The sequence below is a fragment of the Terrapene carolina genome, unplaced genomic scaffold, assembly GCF_002925995.2.
Source record: "Terrapene carolina triunguis isolate 2854851 unplaced genomic scaffold, T_m_triunguis-2.0 Scaffold33356, whole genome shotgun sequence".
NCBI classification, from domain to species: Eukaryota; Metazoa; Chordata; order Testudines; family Emydidae; genus Terrapene; species Terrapene triunguis.
In genome coordinates, this window is record NW_020697707.1 from 2,694,348 (window position 1) to 2,720,689 (window position 26,342).

Genomic DNA, 26,342 nt, shown 5'->3' on the forward strand with positions numbered 1-26,342 from the left:
ATATAAACATTTGCACAACCTTACCTATGAGAAAGGTCACTCATTCAGAGCTTGTACAATGATGTTACAGAGTGCTGGCTTCTAAAATCTCTGGTAACTTCTAAAAGATGGGAAGGTCCTCAGGTCATACTCAATATGCTCTTTTCTGTTATAAATCCACAGGCCAGAGCATGAAACAGGCAAGATGGAGATATTTCCAGGGTCTTTCATAGCCTTTGCCATGTGGATGGTGGGACGTTACACCCCATATTCTTATGGAAATATGCTTATGATACAAATGTGGCATAACATATTTTATACAAGATGGGTCTTGTAAGGTATAATTGGAAAGGTTATAATTTACTGAATGTGATTTTCCAATTTGTATGCATGTATCATTTCTGTATCTAAAGTTAGGAATATTGACTATGTAACAATTACAATTGGGTGTGTTCTTGTTTTTGTTTATTATTAAACTCAGTTTGTGCAATTTATAACCGGGGGGGGGGGGTGTAAGAAGTTGAGCGTATCTTCCTCCACATTGAGAGAGGGGGCAAATTTATGAGCTTATGTTGTATAAATTTCTCTACAGTGCAAGACAATATCAGTTTGGGTGTACTTTCCAGAGGGGAGCTGCACTTGAATGCTGGGCCATTTCCTAGCTGAATCTTCTCATAGAGAGCTGTTTGCAGACTCTGTCAGATTCTACAGCTGGTGCGTCCCTACCTGTGTGTGTGTGCTGCCAGAGGCCGGAGAGCCTAATTCAGCAAAACAGAGAGAGGGAGCACAGGCTAGTGGAGCAGGCAAGCTCAGTGACATCCCAGTACATCAGGTGACATCCCAGCAAGGGTGTCTAACCCGTCACAGAGAGAATTTTACTGTCCCAAACAAAGCTCACAGGTTTCAGTTTGTGGTAAATTATTGGCACAAGATGGAGTCCAGGGTCATGTGAGCAAGTCACATTTCCTTACATGGCTTGCTGACTCTCAGGGGCAGCCATTACCCATATTCTGGCTGGGGCATCCACAGGAAGGCTCCCCAGGCGGGATGAGCTTCTTCTATGGCCCACTGTGAGAGTTAATTGCCCTTGAAGGGCCATCAACATAAAGCTGTCTGGCTTCAATGTAGATTTTATCTGGTGAGTGTTACCCCCACAAACATACATCTGGGATGCAGATATATATAGCCAATATTCATAACTTCAGATACAGTGATGATACATGGATTTAAACAGGATAATCATTTTTAGCACATCGTAACTTTTCCATTGACACCTTACATCAGGAGTGGGCAAACTATGGCCTGTGGGCCGAATCCAGCCCACGAGCCGTTTTAAGCTGGCCCGCGAGCTCCCGCTAGGGAGCGGGATCTGGCAGTTCCCCCGCTCCGGTGCTCCAGCCGGGGCACAGGGTGGGGGGCTGCACCAGACGGCTCCCGGAAGACACAGCATGGCCCCGCTCCAGCTCCTACGAGCTCCAATGGCCCCCTCCAGCGCTCCAATGGGAACTGCAGGGGCGGTGCCTGTGGATGAGGCAGAGTGCAGAGCCACCTGGCTGCACCTCGCGTAGGAGCCCGAGAAGGGACATCCCGCTGCTTCCGGGAGCCGCTTGAGGTAAGCACCGCTCAGAGCCTGCACCCCTGAGCCTCTCCCCTCGCCCCAACCCCCTGCCCCAGCCCTGATCCCCCTCCCGCCCTCCAAACTCCTTGATCCCAGCCCAGAGCACCCTCCTGCACCCTAAACCCCTTATCCCCAGTCCCACCCCAGAGCCCGCACCCCCAACCAGAGCTCTCACCCCCTCCCGCACCCCAACCCCAATTTTGTGAGTATTCATGGCCCGCCATACAATTTCTATTCCCAAATCTAGCCCTCGGGCCAAAAAGTTTGCCCACCCCTGCCTTACATGATATACTTTGTACAAAAGTTTTGTTGCAATTGTCTAACGGTGGCAATTATCAATGATACACATGGTCCTATTTCAATCATACAGCATCACAATCCATAACGAAGGTTAATGGAACTAGGGCAGCAGGAATCTGTGGAATTCCTGCGGAACTGTTAAAAAGCCCTGGCCCAGCTGTTCTTTTGTGGCTCCAGATGCCATCCAATGTTATCTGGGGGCCAGCGTCAGTCCTGTCCAACGGGCAAAAAGGCATTATTTTACAGCTGTAGAAAGATTGTTTTAACTATTGTGGCATTAACTCTTCTAGCCATCGCTGGGAAAGTTTTTACTTTGGTCTTGTTGGCCCAAGCTGCTGATATATTAAGGAGCAAGAGAAGACCCCAAGCTGGCTTTACTCTTGGCTGTTCCATGACAGAACAAATTTCACAGCACGACAGCTTGTTGAGAAAACAAGAGAATTCAAGCACCCCATTCACATTGTATTTGTGGATATCAAGGCAGAGTTTGACTCTGACAGGGAATCAATCTGGCTGACCTTGAAACTCGCAGGCCTCTCTGACAAGTATTGTAGAACATTCCAGCTCTTAAATGACAACACCTCAGACTGTGTTCTTGTAAACAGGAAAAGAATCGCCTTCTTGCAAATTAGGTCAGATGCTCAACAAGGATGTGTCGCTGCCCCAGAACTCTTCAATGCCATCACAGACTATGAGCTTGACCACACACTAAGTAAATGTCATTCAGGCATACGCATTGTTAGGAGACTGGAATAGCCCCGAAACAGGCCACACCCTGAGACACTCCTTTTTCCCTGCGGTGAGGACCTTTACCCTTTCTTGTTTTTAATATTATCTTTTTAGTATGTGTTTCAGGTTTTCCAGCAATGGGGGAGCCATGATTAGGGCATGCCTGTCATAGGGCGCATGTGTTGCCTATAGTATATAAAGTGTGTTAAAAGCTTCTCTGTGGGGTATGGTGAAGTGGTGACAGACTCTAGACAGAGAAACAGATTCATCTGACTGCAGCCAGTATGCCTCACCAGGCCACCCGGCAGGAAGTGAGATTTTACTTACTCACTATAATTGTAGCCTATGATCATGTATTTAGGTCTCACTGTAGTCTTCAACAAATTGTTAAAGCCACCTGGTCTCTCTCGAACTTGAATGAATTGCTCTGGGGGAAGGGCAGTTCGTAACAGCCTAAAATACAAAGAACCAAACTGACGCTGATTTTGCCAACAACACAGCACTAGTCGTTGAATCAATGGACAAGCTGACTGCAGTACCTAAACCCCTGGAAAGTTCACTTGCAAAAGTCGGCCTGAAAATTAATTGGGGCAAAACCAAAATTATTCTAGTTGGCAACTTTGAACAGGCTGTGGGCTCTAGCATTTAGTGGATGACCACCCAGTACAGATTGTCAGCAATTTCACCTATCTGGGCTCTGTTTTGGATAACATGGGCAGCAAAAGAACTTGAAGCTTACACTGCAAAAGTGTTATCAGTAATGGGGCGCTTCATCAAGAACGTCTTGCAAACCAAACATCTTGATCAGTAGAGACAAGATGGGGACGAGGATATACAATGCTTCGATGGCCTGATTCCTGACCTATGGGACTGAAACATGGCCCCTCACTGTTTAGATTGAAGAGACATTTGGACGCCACTCAAATGAAGCATCTCTGAGGACTGAAAACATAAAATGGTTCAAATTCAAGTCAAATGAAGAAAGCCATCTTCTAACTAATTAGGTCCAGCTCTCTCAAACGGTCGCTCAATGCTCTCTAAGGTAGTATGGTAGGCATTCAGAGAAAATGACCAATCTTCCCTGTGAGAATCATCTTTGACTTGAATCCAATGAAAGCAGGATGGAAAAGACACACACAGGCATCCCCAGAAGACCTAAAATATGATGGTTGGACAGCATCAGACATCTGTCCCTAGCAGGCATTCTACCTTGTAATACACCGGGTTTGGTTCAGGACAGAACATAATGGAGGCCGGTAATGCATTCTGTGGCGTCTATGCTGCATAGACAGCATGAGAACTAACTACCTAGCTATGCAACTAGAAGGGATGCAAGCTTTTTCATTTTTTAAACAAACATTTGATTCTGCGGAAGAATAAAGACCCTAATTCCACAATTGCCATGGAATTTTGAGAACAAGGAATTTCAACAACCCAGCTGGAAAAGAAACTTGAGAAGTTAGTTCCCTCCTCATGTAATATTTATTCTGTTTAATTTTAACTTTTGTTCTTTGAAACAAAGCTTCTATACAGCATACATTCCAATCATGCAACCAAAGTATTGGAGAGACATTTTAAAGTCATATTATTAAAAAAATAATAATAATCTTGGTTTCAAAAGACAGTTATGGTTGCTAAGTGACTATAGAGTTTCTTACCAAATTATTTACATAATCTAAGCACTAAAAGCAAAAAAATGAATAGTTAAGTACATAAAGCTTACACAACTCACAAACACATTTTTCTCTAATACAAAGAAATGCTTGAACTCTGACTTAGATTTCAACATCTTGATTTCAGCACCTTTTAACAGATACTGTTCGGACAATATATTTAAACAATTGATTACATTTTTCATGAAGTACTCACAATTGCTGTTTGAGACTTTGGGAGTTTAATAGCAGTGAGTATGACAGTGAGCCTGGGCACCCCTAGATACCAACTGGCAGATGGCACACCATACTATAACTCACATCAGGCCTGACACACATTGCCCCAACACACGGTTGTCATAATCTGTATTTAAAAGGTGTCACGTGAAGGATCATATGCAACCTGGTAACATGCTGGTTCCAAAAATCATTGTGTGGTCTAGGTGCAAAGTGTATAGAAAGAGTTTGAGACGTGCGCTGGAAATAGGTTCCTAATATATGTTTCGCACGAAGCACATAAGCCCAGCCTGCCCTAGACCAAGGAATGTGCACTTATCTAATCAGTGTAATCACAGGCAGAGGACAATGCATTCACCTTTATATATAAAGGTAAGCAAAGCCATCAAGCTAAACAAGCAGGGGAGAAGACCGCTTAACAATCACACCATGGGACCGAATCTGCACCCCAGGAAATCTTCATGGCTCTTTAAACAGAGACAATTAACTAATATAAGTGGGAACAGAGATGTTTTAGTTATCCATCATTGAAGGGACTCAGGGTTCAGTGCCCTGTGAGCCTATGAAAGCTGGATCCTCTTGGCCTGGAAGGAAAGAATAGCAGGAAACTGACCCAGATTTTAAAGTGAGAAGGGACCATCATGATTATCTAGTCTGGCATCTTGCACATCGCAGGCCCCAGAACCTCACCCACCCACTCCTGTAATAGACCCTTAACCTTTGGCTGAGTTACTGAAGTCCTAAAATCTTGATTTAAAAAAACTTCAAGTTACAGAGAATCCACCATTTATTCTAGTTCAAATTAGCAAGTGACCCACGTCCCAAGTTGCAGAGGAAGGCAAAAAAACCCAGAGTTTCTGCCAATCTGACCTGGGGGAGAATCTGACTCCAAATATGGCGATCAGTTAGACATTGAGCATCTGGGCCAGACACCTGGGAAAGAATTTTCAGATGCAAGTCAGAGTCCTCCCCATCCAGTGTCCCATCACCAAGGGTTGGAGATATTTTCTAATAGTCATCACGGATGTGCCATAGATCATTGTAGGCACCTGATCATACCATCCCCTCCATAAACTTATCAAGCTCAGTCTTGAAACAAGTTAGATTTTTTTGCCACTACTACCCTTGGAAGACTGTTCCAGAACTTCACTCCTCTGCTGGCTAGAAACTTTCATCTAATTTAAAGCCTAAACTTGTTGATGGCCAGTTTATAGCTATTTGTACCAGTGCCAACATTGGCCCTTAACTTAAATAATTGCTCTCCTTCCCTGGTATTTATCCCTCTTTATTTAATCGACACCAACCATATCTCCCCCTCAACCTTCATTTTGTTAAACTAAACAAGCCAAGCTCCTTAAGTCTCCTGCACAGAGGATCTCCATTCCTCTGATCATCCTAGTAGCCCCTCTCTGCACCTGTGCCAGTTTGAATTAGTCTTTCTTAAACATGGGAGACCAGAACTGCACCCATAATTCCACAGGAGGTCTCACCAGCGCCTTGTATATTGGTAATAACACTTCCTTATCTCTACTGATGCATCCAAGGATTACATTAGCCTTTTTCACTGCCGCATCACATTGGCAGCTCAGAGTTATCCTGTGATCGACCAATACACCCAGGTCTTTCTCCTCCGTTGTTTCCAACTGATATCGCCCCAGCTTATAGCAAAAATTCTTGTTGGTCCCTAAATGCATGACTTTACACTATTAAATTTCATCCCATTTCTATTACTCCAGTTTTCAAGAACATACAAGAGGACTTTCTGACCTCCAGGAGGGAGCATTCCACGCTGAACCATCCCTTCAAATCCTTGTAAGCTTTTTGCTTTCTCTTAGGGCTAGTCTACACTTTCTACCCGCCGATCCGGGCGGGTAGAAATCGATCTCTCGGGGATCGATTTATCGCGTCTCATCTAGACGGATAAATGGATCCCCGAATCGACGCGCGTACTCCCACCTCGTCAGGAGGCATAAGCGCTGTCGATGGGGAAGCCACGGCGGTCGATTTGCCGCCGTCCTCACAGCGGGGTGAGTCGAATAGGATACGTCGAATTCAGCTACGCTATTCGCGTAGCTGAATTTGCGTATCTTAAATCGATCCCCCCCCAGTGTAGACCTAGCCTTAGTAACTTGTCTGACATGCTTGTTCATCCACTTTGATCTGCAACCCTTCCCTACAATTTTTTTTCCCTAGCTTGGGATGTAGGCTCCAGATAGTTTCTGCAGCTCTGACTTAAAGTAATTCCAAGCCTGCTCCACGTTCAGATCTTCGAGTTCTTCAGTTCAGTCCACTTCCCTAAGTAATTCCCTTAATTTTTTTTAATTGCCCTTTTGAAATCAAGGACCCCAGTTACTGACCTACTTTGTTTATCCTTCCATTTAGCTGAAACTAAACTAATTCATGATCACTCCAATCAAGGTTGTCCTCTACAACAAGTTCTTCTGTGAGGTCCTTGCTACTTACCAAAACAAAATTACCTCTTCTTGGCTTGGTGACTATTTGGTGAAGAATCTGTCAGCTATCACATCCAGGAATATCTGGGCCCTACCATTATTAGTAGCACTTGTCCTCCAATCTATATCTGAGAAATTAACATCTTCCATAATCACACAATTCCCAGAAGTATTTATTTCATTAAAAATATTAAAAAGGTCTCTATCCATATAGAATCCTGGGAGTCTGAAGCAGACCAAGTAATATAGGCCAGAAATCTGTTTAAACAAAGATAGTAACTTGCTGAAATTAAGTTTTAGTCACCAGAAAAACTTGTTTTATTTTGTTTTACTTGTAACCACACTTGTTTCTTTTATTCTTACTTATCACTTAAATCTCTGCTCTTTGTTAATAAGCTTATTCGGGTTTTATTATAAAAAAAATCTCTGTCGTACATTGAAGTGAATTTTGAGTCTTCAACTAAACTAGTAAGCTGCTGTGCGCGCTGTCTCTTTGGAGGCAGTGAACTTAACTTCTAACAGTGGCTAGTGAGAGGGACTGGACACTGCAGAGAGATGTCTCTGGGGAACTTGTGAATTGGAGTTTGTTGATTGTTACCTGCAAGGAAAGATTTGGACTGACAAGGTAGATGAAGTGGCGTGTCAAAGCAGCAGCAAAAGGTCTTTCCTGCTGAGGTTGATTGGGGGTAATGCAGTGGCTTACGGTTCTGAGTACCCCAAGCAGGACATCAGAGACATGTAGAACTAATATTTAGTTGTAATAGACTTCATGCCTACAATAGGGCTGTGGTTTCAAAGACTCACTGTAACTTACATTTAAACAGAAACCACAACTCCCTAGCACACAATCTTCTGTCCCCAAGATTATCAGGGTCTTCACTCAGACTACCTGAGGAGTGACACTGGATCTGATCTTCAAAGTCGGAGTGAACATTGGGGACCCAGTACACTGCTCTCCTGGTCCAACAAACTCTCTCAGCCAGGTAAAGATCAGAGGTTTCTCTAACCCCACCATATGATGGAATCAATTATCTTTGATATTTTCAGATCATCGTAGGAAACAATATCACCCCACTATAAGACCACTGGGCAACAAGCTGGTAGAGTAATACAATCACCATGCATCAAAAACTGTCAGTGTCTTAACCCCAAATCAGCTCCAATGATCACCATGGCGTGGTTCACCACCAGATTAAATCAGCTGAAGTACACAAGTAAACAAGTACACCTATGTCCACAATCCAATCAGAATGCACCCACAATGAACACTGACTTTTGCAAGACTATGCTGCCACAGTAAAGAACATTACTTCTAGTCCATCAAAACCATAAAATCATGGATGGCAGAACAATTTTGTCTAGTGAACTAACCAATCGCTGGACCCAAGCACTGACAATTGCAGAGAGCTCTCAACCTATTCTACAGAAAAGATCAACTAAATTTGAAAGAAACTCACCAAGGCTGACCTTCCTAAACTAGACCATTTAGTATTAATCTCTCTGCTATTTCTCATGGAGTTTGGGCCTGTCACGTACAATGAAACCCCAGAATCTGAAAAATATTCAAAGTCATCACTCCTGCTGAACAGAGCTAGTGTCTCCCATCACACCCTCTCTGGTGAAAGCCAGCAAGGAAAAACTGTGTCCTGTGCTGGGAAAAATAATGAATACCTCTTTCAGAGGAGCAAACCTCTCCAACTATTGCCCACATTCAGCCTCTCTTTCCTAGCAAGAAACACTGAAGCTCCAGAAAAACAAGACATCTTCAGGCATCCTGGATGCTGAAGAATCTGGCTTCAGACCAGGACACAGCGCAGACGATCCTAGCACTACTAATGATTGTCTCCTCTTTGCAATGGGTACTGGCCATTTATCAATGCTCATACTAACTCCCTCCACAGCCTCAGACAGTCAATAGAAAGGTGCTGCTCACTCATTTATTGAGTATGCTGGAAGTCAACTATTCAGTGTGTTACGACTTCAGTTATTCTTTCCAACAGGACCCAGACAGCGGTGATAGACTACTGTTCCCATCTCCAGAAGTAGATACCTGGGGAGCAAGCGAGAGATCTAACCTGCCTCTCCCCAGCTTTAATATCTATGAGTAATGATTTCAAGAAATAGTAAGGTACCACAGACCCCGCTGCTAACAGCATGCCAAAAACAACAAACTGTATCTCAGTTTCCAAAGACAACCCATGCCATCACAAGAACATAACCATACCTAGATCAGCATCTGAATGAACAGGCATCAAGGCGGCTATACTCTTCATAGTAATCGACCAACCTGCACCTTTGGGCCTACAATTCTGGTTGTACAGCTCCAAAGCTATAGGCCCTTCCTAAAGCTACAGAAAAAGCTCTGCTAATTATCAGTTAGAGAGAAACCCCTTGCTTAGTACCTTAGAAAGAGTATGAGAATAATATACTCAAGCAGTGCCCTATCCTGCTCCCACTGAAATCAATGACAGAAGATCTCGCATTGAAATCAGTGGGAGCAGGACTGGCCCCCAACACTCAACAATAAATTTCAACTTTACTTTACGAGCTATTTTCTTTAAATGTCACTGTTGCACATTTTCAAAAGATACTTAATAACATATGAAGAGTTTGAAGTGGTAATGAAAAGCAAGTTTTATACTAAGGAAACAAGAGGCAATGAAAACCACTAGACCAAGACTGTGGCAACCTGCGTTCTATTCCTTGTTTGGCTATTAGCCTGCGAGCTGACCTACAAAAAGTAATTTCACCTCTGTGCCTCAGTTTCCCCCCCTCTGTAAAATGAGGCGAGTGGCACCTTACTTCATAAAGAACGGAGCTCTATGGCTGAGACGCACTGAGAATTAAGTATTAAACAAACATCCACAATTTGATTGTAGTGACCTGACACTCAGTTGGATCAATTTTTCTTTAAAAACTTTGCAAAAACATTCTAGAATAAATCTGGATTTTAGGTCAAATCAGTTTTCCCACCCAAAGTGACAAGGAGGGACTAGAGAGCAGGCTTTTAAAATGGAAGCAATTGGCAAACGAGAAAGGCTACTGCCTCTCCATAACAACAGTAAAAATTACCTAAATAAAGCTACTTGTAATACCACCAGCTCTTACATTGTCAATTGTGGAGCTAATATGTAAAGATTCACTAGTTTAAGAAGTGGTAACCATTGTCATTTCTCCTCCCATCAAGTCTCTTCAGCTTCATAACCATCCTCTGCCTTTCTTTATGGCTTCCCCTCTCCAACTTGCAAGGAAACTTGTGGGAGCTAAATTAGAACCTACTGGTGGCCATGTTTCTCTGTCACCATTACAACAAAAAATAGTTCCGATAGCGATACTGCAGCAAGAGTGCTCTTAAGCTTATTAGAGGAGTGAGATTGAGAATGTAGGGATATTGCCAAATCTTGAAAATAGAAAGGAGAATCCCGCCGGAGCACCAATCCTCCTCTTCAGCCAATAAAGGCTGCAATTACAGTCGTTCAAGTATCGCTGTAGGCGATGGGAAGATAACATCCTTTCAATTCTCAACTTCTGTAACACTAGGGCAAGGAGAACAAGGTGCCATGCTAACTTGCATCCCTGGCTGGGTAGGACACAATGATACTTGGGAGCAACCAGGATCAATGACTAAGAAATTACAACACATTAAGATAACCAAAATGAGACTGCTTACCTTAATTCGAGGCATGGTGACAGTGGGTGGCTTCGCTTCAGCAATGAAACTGTGGCATGTTCCTTTTTCAACAAGTTGTGTAGTGTAGGGCATGAACTGTTTACCCTTTGATCCAAACACAAAATCATCTCTCAAAGCATCTATCAACACAATGACCGCTTTTTTGAAAAGGGGTGATGGAATCTTGGTCCAATTAGAAGTCACTCCTAAAATAAATGTAAACATAAAATGTGTAAAGCATCAATGCAAGTTAAGGGTCCACAACAAAAATGATCAGCACTTCACATAAGACTTCTGCAATAGCTGTAATTGCCAGTGACTGCAATTTAAAGTTAGAAAGTCAGCCCACGTTTTCAAGATTTGAAATTCCAGTCTAATACACCGCTACCTCGATATAACGCAACCCGATATAACACGAATTCGGATATAACGCGGTAAAGCAGTGCTCCGGGGGGCGGGGCTGCGCACTCCGGGGGACCAAAGCAAGTTCAATATAACGTGGTTTCACCTATAACACAGTAAGATTTTTTGGCTCCCGAGGACAGCGTTATATCGAGGTAGGGGTGTACCAGTATTTGACTGGGCATGTTCTGGTTTTCACTGTAAACAAGACAGGACTGTACTGTTTTCAGTTCACCTGCAGCTGGAATCTATGTCTATCCATATCCACCTTGGCTTCATGAAATCAAAAGATTCAGTCCACGTGGTCTTTAGTCTGACTTAGGTCCCAATAATGCACTGACCAGCAGTGGTGCCCATCGTTGAGGGGAAGTGCTAGATGTAGTGAGTAGAAATTGGGTAAAACGGCTTGTGAGCCCTCTAGTGGCTGCCACTGCATTTTGTGTTTTAGAAGCCAGCTTGTAGTTTTTATATACAACTTCCTTGTATGTTGTGTATATTTAGAAAATATGGTTATCTGGAATCCTATTGTGCCTGTGCTTTTATATATGGTTATGTAAAGAACAAAATAGGGATTCAACTGAAACAAGTACTAATCATATGGTCACTTCACAGACAGCGGCAACGTAACAAGAGCAGTCAAGTTTCACAGAAGCAAAAAGCTGTGGCAACAGCCCCACTTCCACCTCCTTGTGGGGAGCTAGTGGTCCAGTCCCATTCCAGAGAGGCACAGGGAGGAGGTGGGCCAGTCCTATCCCCTGGGCAATAGGGGGGTTGGTGGGCTAAGGTGTGTGTGGGCGGGGGGGTCTTACTGATGGCTGGCCCAGAGCAGACATTTGAACCCAGCTTGCTTCATGCTCAGCTCTGGCCCAGGCTACCACTGCTGCTCCTTGTCCAGCTGATAGGAAGACAAAGGACCAGTCAAATTAAACTTTATTTTCTTTCCTCTGTCAATGCCTCAGCTCCGGCTGGGTTTATTCTCTCTCATCAATCATAAAACCAAATAAACCAAAAAGACCCCAAACACTTGGGCTCCTGGATCTTGTTTTCCTGCTTCCAGCCCAAAGCAAATTTTTAAAGCCAAATTCTAACCACCTGTAAAAGGGATTAATAATGGAATTGCTGTCAAGCTGTTAATTAGAACAATATGAATGGAGCTGTTCTAATAAAAGGTACGGGGACTATGGCAAACATAGGTGACCTGTGATGGAAAGGAATTAATGTCTCAAATGAACATGGATGAGTGTGATCCATGTACAAAAATAGTGCAAGGAGCAAGGGCAGACTCTCCATGTGCACGTGCTAATGATGCACCCAAGGATTTTCAATAACTAGATCTGACAAGGTTGGTTAAGAAGGAAAAGTGAGCAAGGGCCCAGGAAGGCAGGGGATGGGGGCACGATTACCTATGCAGGTTACCTGGGCAGAGCAGGGGATTGGAAGCAGGAGAGGGGCTGGTTACCTGGGCCAAGCTGGGGTAGGGGAAGTGGAAGAGGAGCTGACTACCTAGGCAAGGCCAGAAGGAAAAAGAAGGGTTGAGGGGAATCGGTCACCTGGACCGGACCAGACCAGGGAAAGGAGAAGGGGGGACAGGCTGCTTACCTAGACAGGGCAGTGGAAGGAGTGAACAGGGAGGACGGTGGCAGGAGAGATGATTATACCTAAGTGGGGTGATTACCTGGGCCAGGCAGCAGAAGGAGGGACTGAGGGCTGCCCCGGCCAAGCAGGGGATGGGAGAGGGGTGGGAGGTCTTGGTTACTTAGGCCAGCCGGGGGAAGGGGCGGGCCGGATACCCGGGCCAGGTGGGGAATAGGCGGGCCAATTACCTGACCCAGACAGGGGAAAGCGAGAACGGTGGGGGGTGGTTACCTGGCCCCGGGCAGATTACCCGGGCTAGGGAAGGAGAGGACGATGGGAGAGGGTTACCTGGGCCGGGTGGTTACCTGGGCCAGACGGGGGAAGAAGAGGATAGCGGGGGCAGTTATCCAGCTCAGGTGTGGGATGGTTACCCGGGCCAGGCGGGGGAAGGAGAGGCCGGGCCGGGGCTGGTTACCCGGTCAGGTGGGGGATGGGGCTGGTTACCCGGGCCGAGCGGATTACCCGGGCGGGGAAAGAAGAGGACGGCGGGGGATGGTTACCTGGGCCGGGCGGGGAAAGGAGAGGCCGGGCGGGGGAAGGGGCTGGTTACCAGGGCCGGACCGGGGAAGGAGAGGCCGGCGGGGGATGGGGATGGTTACCCGGGGCGGGCGGGGGAAGGAGACCGGCGGGGGCCGGGGCTGGTTACCTGGGCCGGGCGGGGGCGGCTCAGCGGGCGGGACCCCGCGGGCCTCTCTCCGGGGCAGGGATCTCACGGGCACCGGGAAGAAGCCCCGGAGGAACAGCCCCACCCCGAGCGCCTGCACCAGGAGGCAGCCGGCGGCGAAGACCCCCGAGCGCAGCCGCATCCTCGGCGCTGGGCGGCCCCGGGACAGCCGCGCTCCCAGCCCGACCGGCTCAGGTGAAGGGGGCGGGGCGGCCCCGGCTCGGCTCAGCCAGCGCTGCGATTGGCTCGTGACTAACCAACCGGCAGCCTCCGCCTGCAAAACAAACCGAACCTCAGCGCTAAACCGGCCCGAGGCCGGAAGAGCCACTCAGAAAACTACAGCTCCCAGCAGCCCCTTCCACAGCCCCCTGCTCTATGGAGCGGTGCAGGGATCAATCCGCGTTGCCGCCTCCCCCCAATCTTGCCCAGCCGTCTTGTAGCGACTGGGAGGAGTCACTGGTGTCGCCGCCTGGTCCTTGCAGCCCCACAGCAGCGGCTGACATTTGCCTCACGCCGGGGCCGGGGGCAGTGAGCGGCTGCGTGGCCAAAGGCACTGGCCATGGGTGTGACTATCTAGGCTAAGGCCGGCACAGCCTGGGGCTAGGGCCGGTCATTTACACGCACGTGCCTTCCGGGGCCTGGCAGGAGGTCCTGCCACGTGCCCAGCATGTGTTAGTGAACAGTGGCAAGCGAGGGAGCGGGTTGTGCTGGGCACGCAGCGGCAAGGGCAGAGAAACCTGGGCAACGCCGAGTCTGGTCAAGCGACAGGAACCCAGCGGCACCCAGTTCCCTGGACGCTACCCGGCCTGCGGGGAACGGGATTGGGAAAGGAGAGGCTAGAGGAAATAGCCAGCGGTGTCAGCCCACCACACTGGAATCTTCTTTCAAAGGGGATGTTGCTCAATGCGAATTGAATTCGTTTTGTGTATTGTTCATGTGCACGCAATGCTGCCATGCATTGCTTTGGCAGTCCTCCGGCTGCGACATGTTAATGACCTGTCTGGATCTGCATGCCAGCTGCTGCTCTGGCATCAAGTTGACCAGATATTCCCCCTCTCATTTAAAAACTGACACGAGGCCAGAATTTGCCCATTTGCTCCTGGATTTAGCTATATCTCCATTGCTGTGATATTACTCCAAAAGTCCTACAACAGGCATCAAGCAGCTGCTTGGAGTCATGCTGAGAACCTGGATCTCGTTGCCACCTGAGGAGAAGTGGGGGTGCAGCAAGATCTTGTGGACAGCCCTGCAGAATAAAGATCTTTTTTGTGACGATTGTTAAGGAGATGTCTGCCAGGGGTCACAACCGGGACACTGTCCAGTGCTGGATAAAGAGCAAAGACCTCAGGAGGATTTATGTTAAAACCAGGCAATGGGGTGGAAGTGAAAGTGTAATCTCTCCATTGAGCATTGGCCTGTTAAATCCAGGGTTGTGAGTTCAATCCTTGAGGGGGCCACTTAGGGATCTGGGGCAAAATCAGTACTTGGTCCTGCTAGTGAAGGCAGGGGGCTGGACTTGATAACCTTTCAAGGTCCCTTCCAGTTCTAGGAGATAGGATATCTCCATTAATTTATTTATTCTTGAGGAGATGGACAGGATTTTGAACAATTACACTGCCACCAAGCATTATGGACCCTGTTGCCCCCTCTCTACCTTCCAAACCCCCGAGGATGAGTAGCAAGAGTCATGGGAGGAGGAACACAAGGAAGACAGTGAAGAGCTCTCTGTGAAGGTAGCCATGTAGGAAGCAAGTCCAATCTCCAGCCAAAACCCAGGCCAGGACTGAGAAGGCAGATTGGGTGGAGAGAATGTCTGTATATTAAGTATTTATCTTTACAATTTATTATACTGTGCTGCTGTGCTAACTTCTGTTCTGGGTGCCACATGCTCCATACAAGCTAGGAGCTTTTCTGAGTCCTCAGCCCCCACCTCTCTCCTGCAGTCCGCCCGTGCACTACACCCCCAGACTGCCCACCCCATACACTTTTTCAGAATGGCGTCTGTCCTGGCCAGGCAGTTGACTTCTGACTCATGCTAAAGCCCTGACTCTTGACTCTTTTCAAGCCCATGCTATGGAGGGCACATACCAATCTACCTAATTCCTTTCTTCTCCCTGCATCTGTCCAGCCTGGTGAACATCCCCAAACCCCATTCACCTGCTCAAAATAACTTCAGCAGTATAGAGCAGCTGCAACTTGTACCCCACTTCCCCTCCCCTTCCTCAGCATATTTGAATAATGAAAACATTCAATTGTGCGAAATTCAGCAGTTTGAGACAGTGGTTCTAGGAAAAGAAGTTTGGTTAGTGTTCTTAGTTTACAGGATGTAGGTGTGGACATTGCATGTCATACAGCTGCCATTTCAGGCATAAATAGCCTGTAATAGGCATTCATACAGGAAAACCTTAGGGCTAGCCAAGCTGAACAACTCTGAATAGCTATTTGCAGGCTTACATAGAGACAGACTAGGAGCAGTTCATGCATCAAACTGTCAGTGCAGAAACCAATCAGTTTCTCCCTGCAGTTTCAGTATATCTGCAGTGGAGATAAAGCAGCATCTAAGATGGAGAAATTGCTCAATTTAGGTCTGATGGTGTGAGGTCATTGTCCTCGGTAGGGCTCGCAATTCCCTTCCACTCCTGCTGCACTTCCGGGGGAACCATCAGGCTGTGAAGTTATTCACCAAGTCTCGCTGGTCTGCCCTTTGCCTTTTTGAATAAGGCCACTGGCTGCCTCCTAGGCACCCACCTCAGTGTAACATCATGGAGCGCCAGGGCAGCTTGAAGCAATGGAGAGGGGATTACTATCCAGCTCATCCCCAGATGCCCCCCACTAACCTATCCTGTACCACATAAGCACCTCCAAGGCACAGCAAAAACCAAACTGGGAACATAATTTCCAACCCCCACAGCCTCCAAGGCACAATGGCCTGTGACGTACAAGGAGGTTGTGGGGAGGGGAGCCTGGGCCCTCCCACTCCACCAGGCTCCGACCCAGGGCCCTTTGAGAGCTGTCAGTGCTCTGACAACCGGGGCTGCCCAAGGTGGCCCTCTCTGAGCCACTTTCTAGCACATCCCCCACCCCCCATGATTGTCCCAAAATCACTGTCTGGGTTTAGAAAAAAGAACAGGAGTACTTGTGGCACCTTAGAGACTAACAAATTTATTTGAGCATAAGCTTTCGTGGGCTAAAACCCACTTCTTCGGATGCATGCAGTGGAAAATACAGTAGGAAGATAGATAGATAGATATACACAGAGAACATGAAACAATGGGTGTTACCATACACACTATAATGAGAGTCATCTCTTAAAGTGAGCCCACGAAAGATTATGCTCAAATAAATTTGTTAGACTTTAAGGTGCCACAAGTACTCCTGTTCTTTTTGCTGATACAGACTAACACAGCTGCTACTCTGAAACCTGTCTGGGTTTAGGTGGTGTGAGGGAGGGATGTCTGCTCACCAAAAGGCACCCTCTCGGGCAGCAACTGCCTCCACCGGCGGTATGGCCCAGCCTCCTGGGCCAGCTTAGGCCAAGGGCTTTCCCCTGCTGGGGTAGTTTGAACAAAAATAAAGGGGGATTAACCAAGTGCAGAGTTCGTATGAAAGGGAGAGGGGAATGCTTCCCTCTCAGGCTGTCTCTGCAGCAGGTCCTCCCTTCACCTCAGGGAGGGACCACTAGGCAGCTGTTTAGGGAGGGATTCTGCCTTTCCTCAGCTCTTTGCTTCTGGAGTTGCAAGTCGCAGGTCTGCTCTCTTCCCTGAGCAGACACCAAATGACCTGCTCCCCTCCCCTGCCTTTTAACTCCTCCTCCAGTTGTGCATTTGCTACAGTGGGGTGGGGCTGTCAGGGCCCAGAGCAATTCCTTAACCCCTTATTGTCCAGTGTGGGGTTTGTACATCCCATCACAGCTGGGAAGAATATCAGGGATGGGAAGTCATAAATGCTTGTTTAAAAAAATTCTGTTGTAGCCTCTCTGGAATGTGAACAATAACCGCTTGTGGTTTTGTCCTGGTCCCACAGCCACAGCACCTGCAATGTCCGGACAGGGCTTTTACCAATGGCTGAGCGGCTGGCTAATCTGAAGGGGAAGAAACGGAAAACTCAGGATGAAACATTTGCAGCTTCACTGCAGACTCCCTGCAAAAATTGATACTGGAGAGGAGGGGGTTGTATTTGACGTGACAGAGGATAAAACCCAGAGAACTATCCAAAGAGAGCATTGAAAAGGCCAGAGATCGTTGCAGTGGTCAAAGCCAGCATTGCCATGGTACTGTAGAGAAAGACAGGGAGATGCAGAGGCAACTCGAGGAGACAAGACAGAGTTAGCGTGCTCTGCTGCAGGGCATGCTGGTAGTGAGCACACAGACAATCCAGTGCCCTCAACCAGACCCCGCCATGTTCTGTAGCTCCTGGACAACACAGGGTACTGGGAATGCGAGCTATGTTCCTGACTGTACTCCTGCAGCCATGCTCCCAGAGGCCATTCCTCTCCCCGGCCCAAACTCAAGGCAACAAGAACAATTGCAACTGGGAGCGCAGTTCTTCCAAGCCTCTGATAACTTTGAGCCCTGACACTCCAAACCAGAAGGCCCAGGAACAAGAAGCAAAGGATGCATGGCATGTACTCACCTGTCAACTGGAGCATCCCCCCCATTGGCATGTCCTGTGTCACTTTAAAGCTTCATTTCACTGTTGTTTTAATTAAAGTCCTCTTTCTGGTTGTTATATAATAAATCATTGTTTAATAATAAAAACCGTATAAAAATTCAGTCACAAAGACTCAGCAATGCATTTTACATAGTACGTCTGAATTTTGCACAAGTCATCGGTTTTTACCAAGTATTGAGGCGCAGACACAAGCTGAAAGGAAGAGTGCCACCATGGGCCACGTCTACCACGCATAAAAGAGAGAGCCATGCTCACAATCCAGTCCCTCCTCGCCCCCTGGGATAGCAGCGGGATGTGCAGCTGCACATCTTTAGGCCTCAGACTCAAAGTCAAAGAAATGGGCTCTCTGTTGGATGCTTTGCCGGCTGCTCAAACTGCTGGGCAAGTCTCTGCACCTCAGCCTCCCACCCATCATGAAGGCTTTCTCCTTTACTCCTACAAATATTGTGCAAACTACAGCATGCTGCAATATTCTTGGCAAGTACTTTTCTGCAGCGTCCAACTTATTCCACAACCAGCACCACCTTCCTTCCAGACGGCCAAACACACACTCCACTGTCATTCTGCCAATGCTGAGGCGATAGTGAAACAGTTCTTTCCTTCTGTCCAGGTGCTCTCTGAATGGCTTTATGAGCCAGGGAAGCAGAAGATCAGACAGATCTCTCAGGATATCCAGAGCAGTCTCCACACCATCAATGCCCATAAGAACATACATAAGAACGGCCGTACTGGGTCAGACCAAAGGTCCATCTAGCCCAGTATCCTGTCTGCCGACAGTGGCCAATGCCAGGTGCCCCAGAGGGAGTGAACCCAACAGGTAATGATCAAGTGATCTCTCTCCTGCCATCCATCTCCACCCTATGAAAAACAGAGTCTAGGGACACCATTCCTTACCCATTGTGGCTAATAGCCATTAATGGACTTAACCTCCATGAATTTATCCAGTTCTCTTTTAAACGCTGTTGTAGTCCTAGCCTTCACAACCTCCTCAGATAAGGAGTTCCACAAGTTGACTGTGCGCTGTGTGAAGAAGAACTTCCTTTTATTTGTTTTAAACCTACTGCCTATTAATTTCATAATAATTTTTATTAATAATTTCATCGCCCACAGTGATCATGGAGGCAGACTGTCCTGTATTCATTCATTGATGTAAATAGAGTTGAGTTCCAAAAGATCCTAGCATCATGGACCCTTCCAGGCCTGTAAGCCTGCCACAATGGTCAACTGGCTCTTGGAGCACCAAGAAGAAATATCCCATTCTGTTTATAAGCTCTGAGCCCTGGTGTGAGGAGCAAGTGATAGGCACATGGGTCCCAGCAACTGCCCCAATACAGTTTGGGAGCCCCATACGTGCAAAGCCATCAATAATCTCCTGTTACCCAGCTTTATAACCTGGTACAACAGTCCCTTGTGCATCACATCACACACCTATGTGACAATGGCTCCAGCAGTCCACCTCCCTAAGCTGAATTGGTTGGCTATGGACAAGTTGCATTCAGGGGTGGCCAACTTCCTGATGGCAAAGCTGGTACCTCATGTTGGCATGCTGTCACTGCAACTCCAGGGCTAGTTCAGCACAGATCTCAAATAAGGTTGCCTTCACCATCCTGAAGTTCTGTCGCCATTGCTGGTCATCCCAGGGCTACAGAATGATCCTTTCCCACCAGTCGATGCTGGTTTCCCAAGCCCAGAAATGGTGCTGTACCCTGAGAAGCTGCTCCCATAAGAGCTTCTGTACTAGCAGCTGCTCACTATCATCCTCGCCTTCGTCCCCCTTCCTCCGCGCTGCTGAAACTGCTCCTGCTGGAGAAGCCGCGACTGTAGTCCTCTTATTTGCTCAGCGGCATAGCGGGCAAAGTCCAAACCCATCAGAATCATGGGATCTTTTTTAAATTTGACCTTAAGTTCCAGAATGTCACTGGCTTCCACTATACATCCCCTAATGTGCAGCGATAAATATGGCAGAATGCACATAGCTCAGCAGCAAAGCAAAGGACCATGGGATACCCTCCAAGAATGCCCCATGCATAGTACACAGTAAGGCCCCCACTGTGTGTACCCAATGATGTGAACTGAAAGAGGGCACAGCCATCCCGTGTGCACACTATTAGTGTGGTTTACGTATTGTGCATTAACTATGCACGTCACGCTGTGAATTAAACCCCTCGTGTAGACAAGCCCTCCCCTTCTAGTCTAAATATCTTTGCCTAATATTATTGCTTTGCTGATGTCTCTCCTTTTTGTCAATTTCTTGCTCTGCATTTCCCTTCCAGAGCTTAGTCTCCTTTGGAAACTCCTGTTTAGTTTTCCTCTCAGATCTTTACACCGGCTGTTGAGTTAATAACTTGTCAGGATCTACTCTATACCATCTTGCTCTTTGAACACCCCGAGGATTTGCTCTATAGCATTTCACTCCCACAGGAATTCTCTGTCTTCAGTCCCAACAGAAAAGTTGACGTCTCCTATGCTGCTGGTAGAACAAACATCCTCTCTCTCTAACCAAAGTGCTACTTGCAAAGTTGTCACTAGGAAATTAGACAATGTACTTGGAGAGGCGATAGGGGTGGAGGGAGGACACCACTTGCTCTGTGCACAAGCCTCTGAATAAAATCAAGTATGAACAGGAGAGCCATCCTCCTTTTATACACAGGGCATATACTGTATCAGTTGAGAGACACATTTATGAAATAATACTCTTGGCAGTATTTAGCTGTTACAATACAATCCCCAAGAATTACCGTTTCATCAGAAAATCCAAAAGGACATAAGGTAACTTTTACCATCTTTCCATTCTTTAGTACCTGGCAAATTGTATGCATGTCAAGTCTGCTGGTTTAAACAGAGCCAGAGCATCAAAAGGGTTATCTAAGGCAGTCCACTGAAGTGCGAATCTCTACTTCATGGTACTGCAGTGGAAGTCTCAAAGGCTTTGTAGTGATTGAGGTGAAAGACGAGGCGCATGGCTTGTCATTTTAAACCCCACTACAAAGGGGACATTTTAATCCCATAAGTGAAGGAGGCAGCAGAATTATACAATAGCTTTACCCACAAACAAAGGGTGACTTCCCCTCACACCCCATGTTCAGTTTCAGATACTAAGGCAAGTGGCCCCACATAAGCGTAATAGGATTTGGAATTGAGTGCTTCAGAAGCAATCAAAGGCTGTGAAAGCCTCTAACAACCACCTGCAGGAAGTGAGAGCCATTTGGTTTGTGTCCTGCAGGCTAAAGACTAATGGGTGAAAAGACATAGCTCCTGGGCTTGCTGTTAGAATGATTTTTTTTAAAAAAAGAAAGGAAAGCAAACCTGTAGATTAAACAAATTGAAAGAACTACATGGTGCAGTAGGTAAACTCATCAGTTGCCACAGGAGTCAAAATGACAAGGGAAAGGGAGCTTGGTAGCATCATCTTGGTCCCTATTTGTACGCGCTAAATTGTCCTGAGGTGTGAATATCAGTCTGTGCTTACGAGGGTCCCTGTCTGTGTTAGAATAGCAGTGGTACTGCAGGTTCACATGGAGATATTTTGGCAGAACGGAAAGAATCATCTATATGCTTGTACTCTACCTGATCTTAGCAAGTGCATTTCAGGTCAGATGAGGCCAATGTCAGTCTTTTCATTGGCTCTAATGAACTTCAAATAAAGCCCTTAGGACAACAGGTTAAAAACATGGGTGCCTAAGGTTATTCACCGAATCCACATCTAGGCCCTTTAATAAGTGACCTGATTTTGAAGAGTGCGGAGCACCCAGCAGCTCTCCTATCAATTACTAACATTATTCCAGTCATGTAGCCTTTAGGACGGAAACTGCAGGGAAGAGCCACCCAGAGTCTGAGCCAGCTGAGCTGCTGCAGAGGCAGCATGAGTAAGAACAGACAGCCACGGATAACCTTCCCTACAGTGTTGACGTGGTCTTGCTCTGCCTTGTGCTGACTACTGGCTGTTTGCCCCAAACCCCGTCCTACTCCTTCCCCAGTCTCTTAGCTTAAGCCTCAATCCACAGCTGCCCCTTAGCTTCCTCCCCTCCCCTGCTGTCCTCCTTACCTGTTACCCCTCCCCCTTCCTTTGTTCTTCTGTTTAGTTAATCACCTCCTGACTAACACCCACACTGCAATAAAATCATGGCCCATATTTGCCCCCATCACGGTGATTACTCTTCTTGTATGTTATATCCCTTTCCCCAGCCCTTTTTCTGTCTTGCCTGTTTCAGTTGCAAGTTCTACATGGCAGGGGCTGTCTGTACAGCACCTGGCACCACGGAGCCCTATGCACTACTATAATAAACTCAATTAAGATGCTGTAGTTAGAAATTTAAATAAATGAATTACTGAAATAGAAATTCATCAGAATTATAGTCCCAGGTAATAACTCACAGACAAGTGTTTTCCCCATCACACGTGCACCTTTCTCTTACCTCAACTATTCATTTAAGACTTCTAGTTTCTTTTGAAATTCACAAGGAGATACAAGAACAGCCAAGTACTCAATAACCCTGATCTTGACTGACTTAAAGCCCTGATGTTATATTAGCCCACTGCCAAAAACAACGGCTAACTCTAGCTTAAAAATATTAACACATTAAGACACTTATCTTGTCTTAGAAGCTGTTGATTTCTGTGACACCATAATCATGTAGTATTTCTAAGATATGAATGCAGGAAACGTATTGATTTTTAGCATACAGGTTTTTTTCTCAGCTCCTTTTTCACTGTGAATAAACACAGTACGATTTCTAGCATAAGAAGTTTATTCATCTTAATATACAGTCTCTTATTTGGTCTATTTTTAGGTATTCAGATTGAAAATTGGAATGAGGCTAGTACACATTAAATATGCAACTTGTTTACAGGATTCTTAACTAAAGTATGCACTTTGGGAATCATATTTTACATACAATAACCACATCACCACTTAGGGAAAAGCAATACACCTATAAGACTCTTTCCTGCAGTTTGTCAATGATTGCAGCAGTGAGTCAGTAGGTCGTACGCCAGTGGTTCCCAAACTAGAGGTCCTCTAGTATACGGGCAAGGTTATGCTGGATGGAGGACACCATTTTGTAGAGCACGTATTTCTGGTGGGGGTCTGCGAAGGCCCCATATAGGGTTGTGGGACTCAATACGTTTCAGAATGGGGTTATGCAGGCAAAAAGTTTGGGAACTGCAGTCCTACTCATTACTGCCCTGCTTCAGGAAAGGAAAACATACACGGGGTAGATAAAAACAAAAATGTTCATTGCAAGAAAAGACAGTAATTTACCTATATTCCAGTTCCCTACGATGCTTAATGAGCCAAAGACTTGGCAAGCACAGCATTAATATGCTCATCAAGAAGGACCTTCAAGCCTTTACCTATTTACTCTCAGAACTCTCGTCTTTCAAAGTCATTCAGACAGCACTTACTGCCTCGATGCTACTCTCAGAAATACAGATTATGGCCGAACCACCTCCATTATATAGGGTTTCTAAGCTCTGCCCCTTTCCCATAATGCTTTGTTTAAAGGAGACTGACAGGAAAGCTTCTTTCCCCCTACTTTTTCTGTAGCACAAGCTAGGAATTGCACTAACATTCCGTTTGTTGTCCAAGTAAGAAGTAATACTCTTGTGATATTCATTAAACACCTGCATGTCAGAAGTGATGAATCAATTTTCCTGAATCATGAGAGTAGCTCTAAAATTGTGGTATTTAAAAAAAAAAATCACGTTTGTCCACGTTGGAATTTTTGAACTTTTAGGTAGAAACAGTTTGCACTCACTTCAGGTTCAAAATTCAACCTTAAATGCAAAAAATGAGCCTTTTTCTGCTTTGCTGCCCCTCCACTCTCTGGCTTGCCCGGTCTTCTGCTCCACACTCATTCTCCATTCAGTGTGCCACTAATCTAAGTATTTTGCAATGGAATGGACATTATTGAGATATTCAGAACTATGTTGTTGAAAATGTGCAGAAAACAAACTTCAAGGCTAAAATACTTAGCTTTCGGAACTGATGAAGTGTTCAATTATTGTTAATCATTTAATCAGCAAGAATAGTTTTGTTGGATATATAATTGTTTTCTGTTAAACTGTAATAGGCTAGCATTTTGACAATAGCCAAATCTTTTAATCTGATATTCAATTTATATAGCAATATATTCTAATAGTAAGAAGAATAGTCAATGGCTATGTAAAAAAACATTCACGTGGAAGAGAGTAAGATGTATGATAAATAATCCAAATTCAGGAATATTAGCAAAAGAATAGTGATATTATATCTCTAAATGTCAAACAATCACATTTCTGATATACCGGTACCAGGAAACTATGGTGTTAGAACTGTCACAAAAGACACTGATATTATCTGAGACTGGTATGAAGGTGCTGGTTGTGAGACCAGAGTTGCTGTTCCATTCTGAAATGGGCTTAAAATGGAGCATAAATTCCTGTTTTAATACTATGTGTAGGCGACTTACAAGTTTGAGTCTTCAATGTTCGTTTTTATGTCCTTTGAACGTTCTATATATTTTGATTTGGTTTCTTTCAATAGATTTTTAATATGAATTGTTTGAAATTAGTCTCTGGCTGAAACTTGTCGGGATTTCACCCTGTTTCCTTGTCAATGTGTGTCTTTAAAACTGTGGACAGCTACACCAGTTTTAGCAGAGGGAGTGAGTCTGGAGAAAAGCTGGTGCAATAGCTGTTTAATAGATTTAGGATTCAATCTGTTTTGCCATCATGCTTCATAATGAAAGCTCAACCTTCAGCAAAGGCTGGCACACAAAAATTTCCTTAAGGAAGAACTCACAAATTGCCATTCTTAAAGACTGCTGCCATCTCCTATTGTTCTCACTGGAACTGAGGCCACAAACCACCATCAGTTAAGATAGCTGCCATTCCCTTACAGCTCATCGAGGAAGAAGTTACAGGCTACAGTTAACAAAGATGGCCATCATCTCCCAATGTCCCAAAAAATGAAGGCAGCCTGTCCACCCCTGGAAAAATGGCAGTACCGTAAACAGTCTGGAGGAACTGTGAGGTGTAGGTGAACATGAAGGGCAGTGGAATCAAAAGGGAAAGATAGTGATGTGGGGGGTGAGGGAGTGTGTAGGGGAAAATGGACTGACAGGGAGGGAAGCTCGTGGGAGCATGGGCACAGAATCATAGAAATGTAGGACTGGAAGGGACCTTGATAGGTCATCTAGTCCAGCTCCCTGCGCTGAGGCAGCACTGAGTATTAACTAGAACATCCCTGACAGGTGTTTGTCCAACCTATTCTTAAAAACCTCCAATGACAGGGATTCCACAACCTCCCTAAATAATTTGTGCCGGGACATGCACAGAAGGGAAAGGGAGGGGGCTACAGGAGAGCAATGTTCCTTCAATATTTCTCCATAAATTTCTAAGGATGTTTACACTACATGACCCGAGAACCTTTTAAGGACAACTGGCCAGGGGGTTACCGGAATGTCCTGATTCTGGTGTGTGCTGTCTGGTTCACCAAAAAGTGTGTCATGTGAGTTCTCACATGGAAGCCAGGCACAATGGTCATTAATGTCTTTGTGAAATGAATGTACAGATACTATTTAAGGAGTTATGTGTATACACTGAAAACATGTCAAAGTCTGTATCATGTCAGAGTTGACAAACGGGATTTCTGTCCAAGAGATGTTTATTCACCTGTCTTTCTGTTGAAGTGTACATTAAGTATTGTCTCATTCACAGTGAGTGTCCCATCATCTGTTTAAGCTGAATGCCGGTGAAGGATTGTAAGAATTTCAGAAAAGGAACCTTATCTGGAGAAACACTTCAAAGGTTTGCTGGGCTATATTCGGGGAACAAAGATGACATCCCATCATCCTGCACCTAGGAAGTAAACAGGCAGTGTGTTGACATTCATGAAAACGGGATCGCAACCAGCCTTGGTTGAGATACTTCAGAGGATTTTTGGGGCGAGATAAATTTCTTTAGACAAGAGTAACTTCTTAGTTGAGTTTAGTCTCTAGAAAGCTTGCTACAATTTTGTTTTATATGTAATCTTTTATTTCCATTATCCTTACTCATTCTCTCTTTAATCTTTGGTAATAAAAATGTATCCTCGTTTTCACTATAAATATATCTCAGCGCTGTGACACTGAGCAAGGTGCTGATCCAGAGCTGATGTGTGCCCTGTCCCCTTAGGGACAGCAGACCTGGTATTTATGTGACTGTTCTGTGGCTAAGGGATTGGAAGCTCCAAAAGAACCGGGGTGCACCTATTGTTATTGCAAAGCAAAGTAAGGGCTGGCACAGCACAGAGGAGAGCGCGTGGGTGGCTAACGAGCTGACACCCAGTGAAGCACATCCAAGTCTCCCTCAC

The 26,342-nt window shown here is 45.7% G+C and overlaps 1 protein-coding gene across 1 annotated transcript in view; it reads right to left on the reverse strand.

Annotated features, from left to right (window-relative positions):
* The window catches only part of LOC113409439 (GPI ethanolamine phosphate transferase 2-like), a 121,201-nt gene extending 107,687 nt beyond the window's left edge, over positions 1-13,514 (reverse strand). Inside the window, exons 1-2 of the mRNA XM_026663352.1 lie at positions 13,322-13,514; positions 10,639-10,844 (exon numbers count right to left, since the gene is read on the reverse strand). Of these exons, the coding sequence (XP_026519137.1) occupies positions 10,639-10,844; positions 13,322-13,481 (366 nt within the window). The 5' untranslated portion in view covers positions 13,482-13,514. The remainder of the gene's footprint in view (positions 1-10,638; positions 10,845-13,321) is intronic.
* Between the last annotated feature and the right edge of the window lie 12,828 nt (positions 13,515-26,342).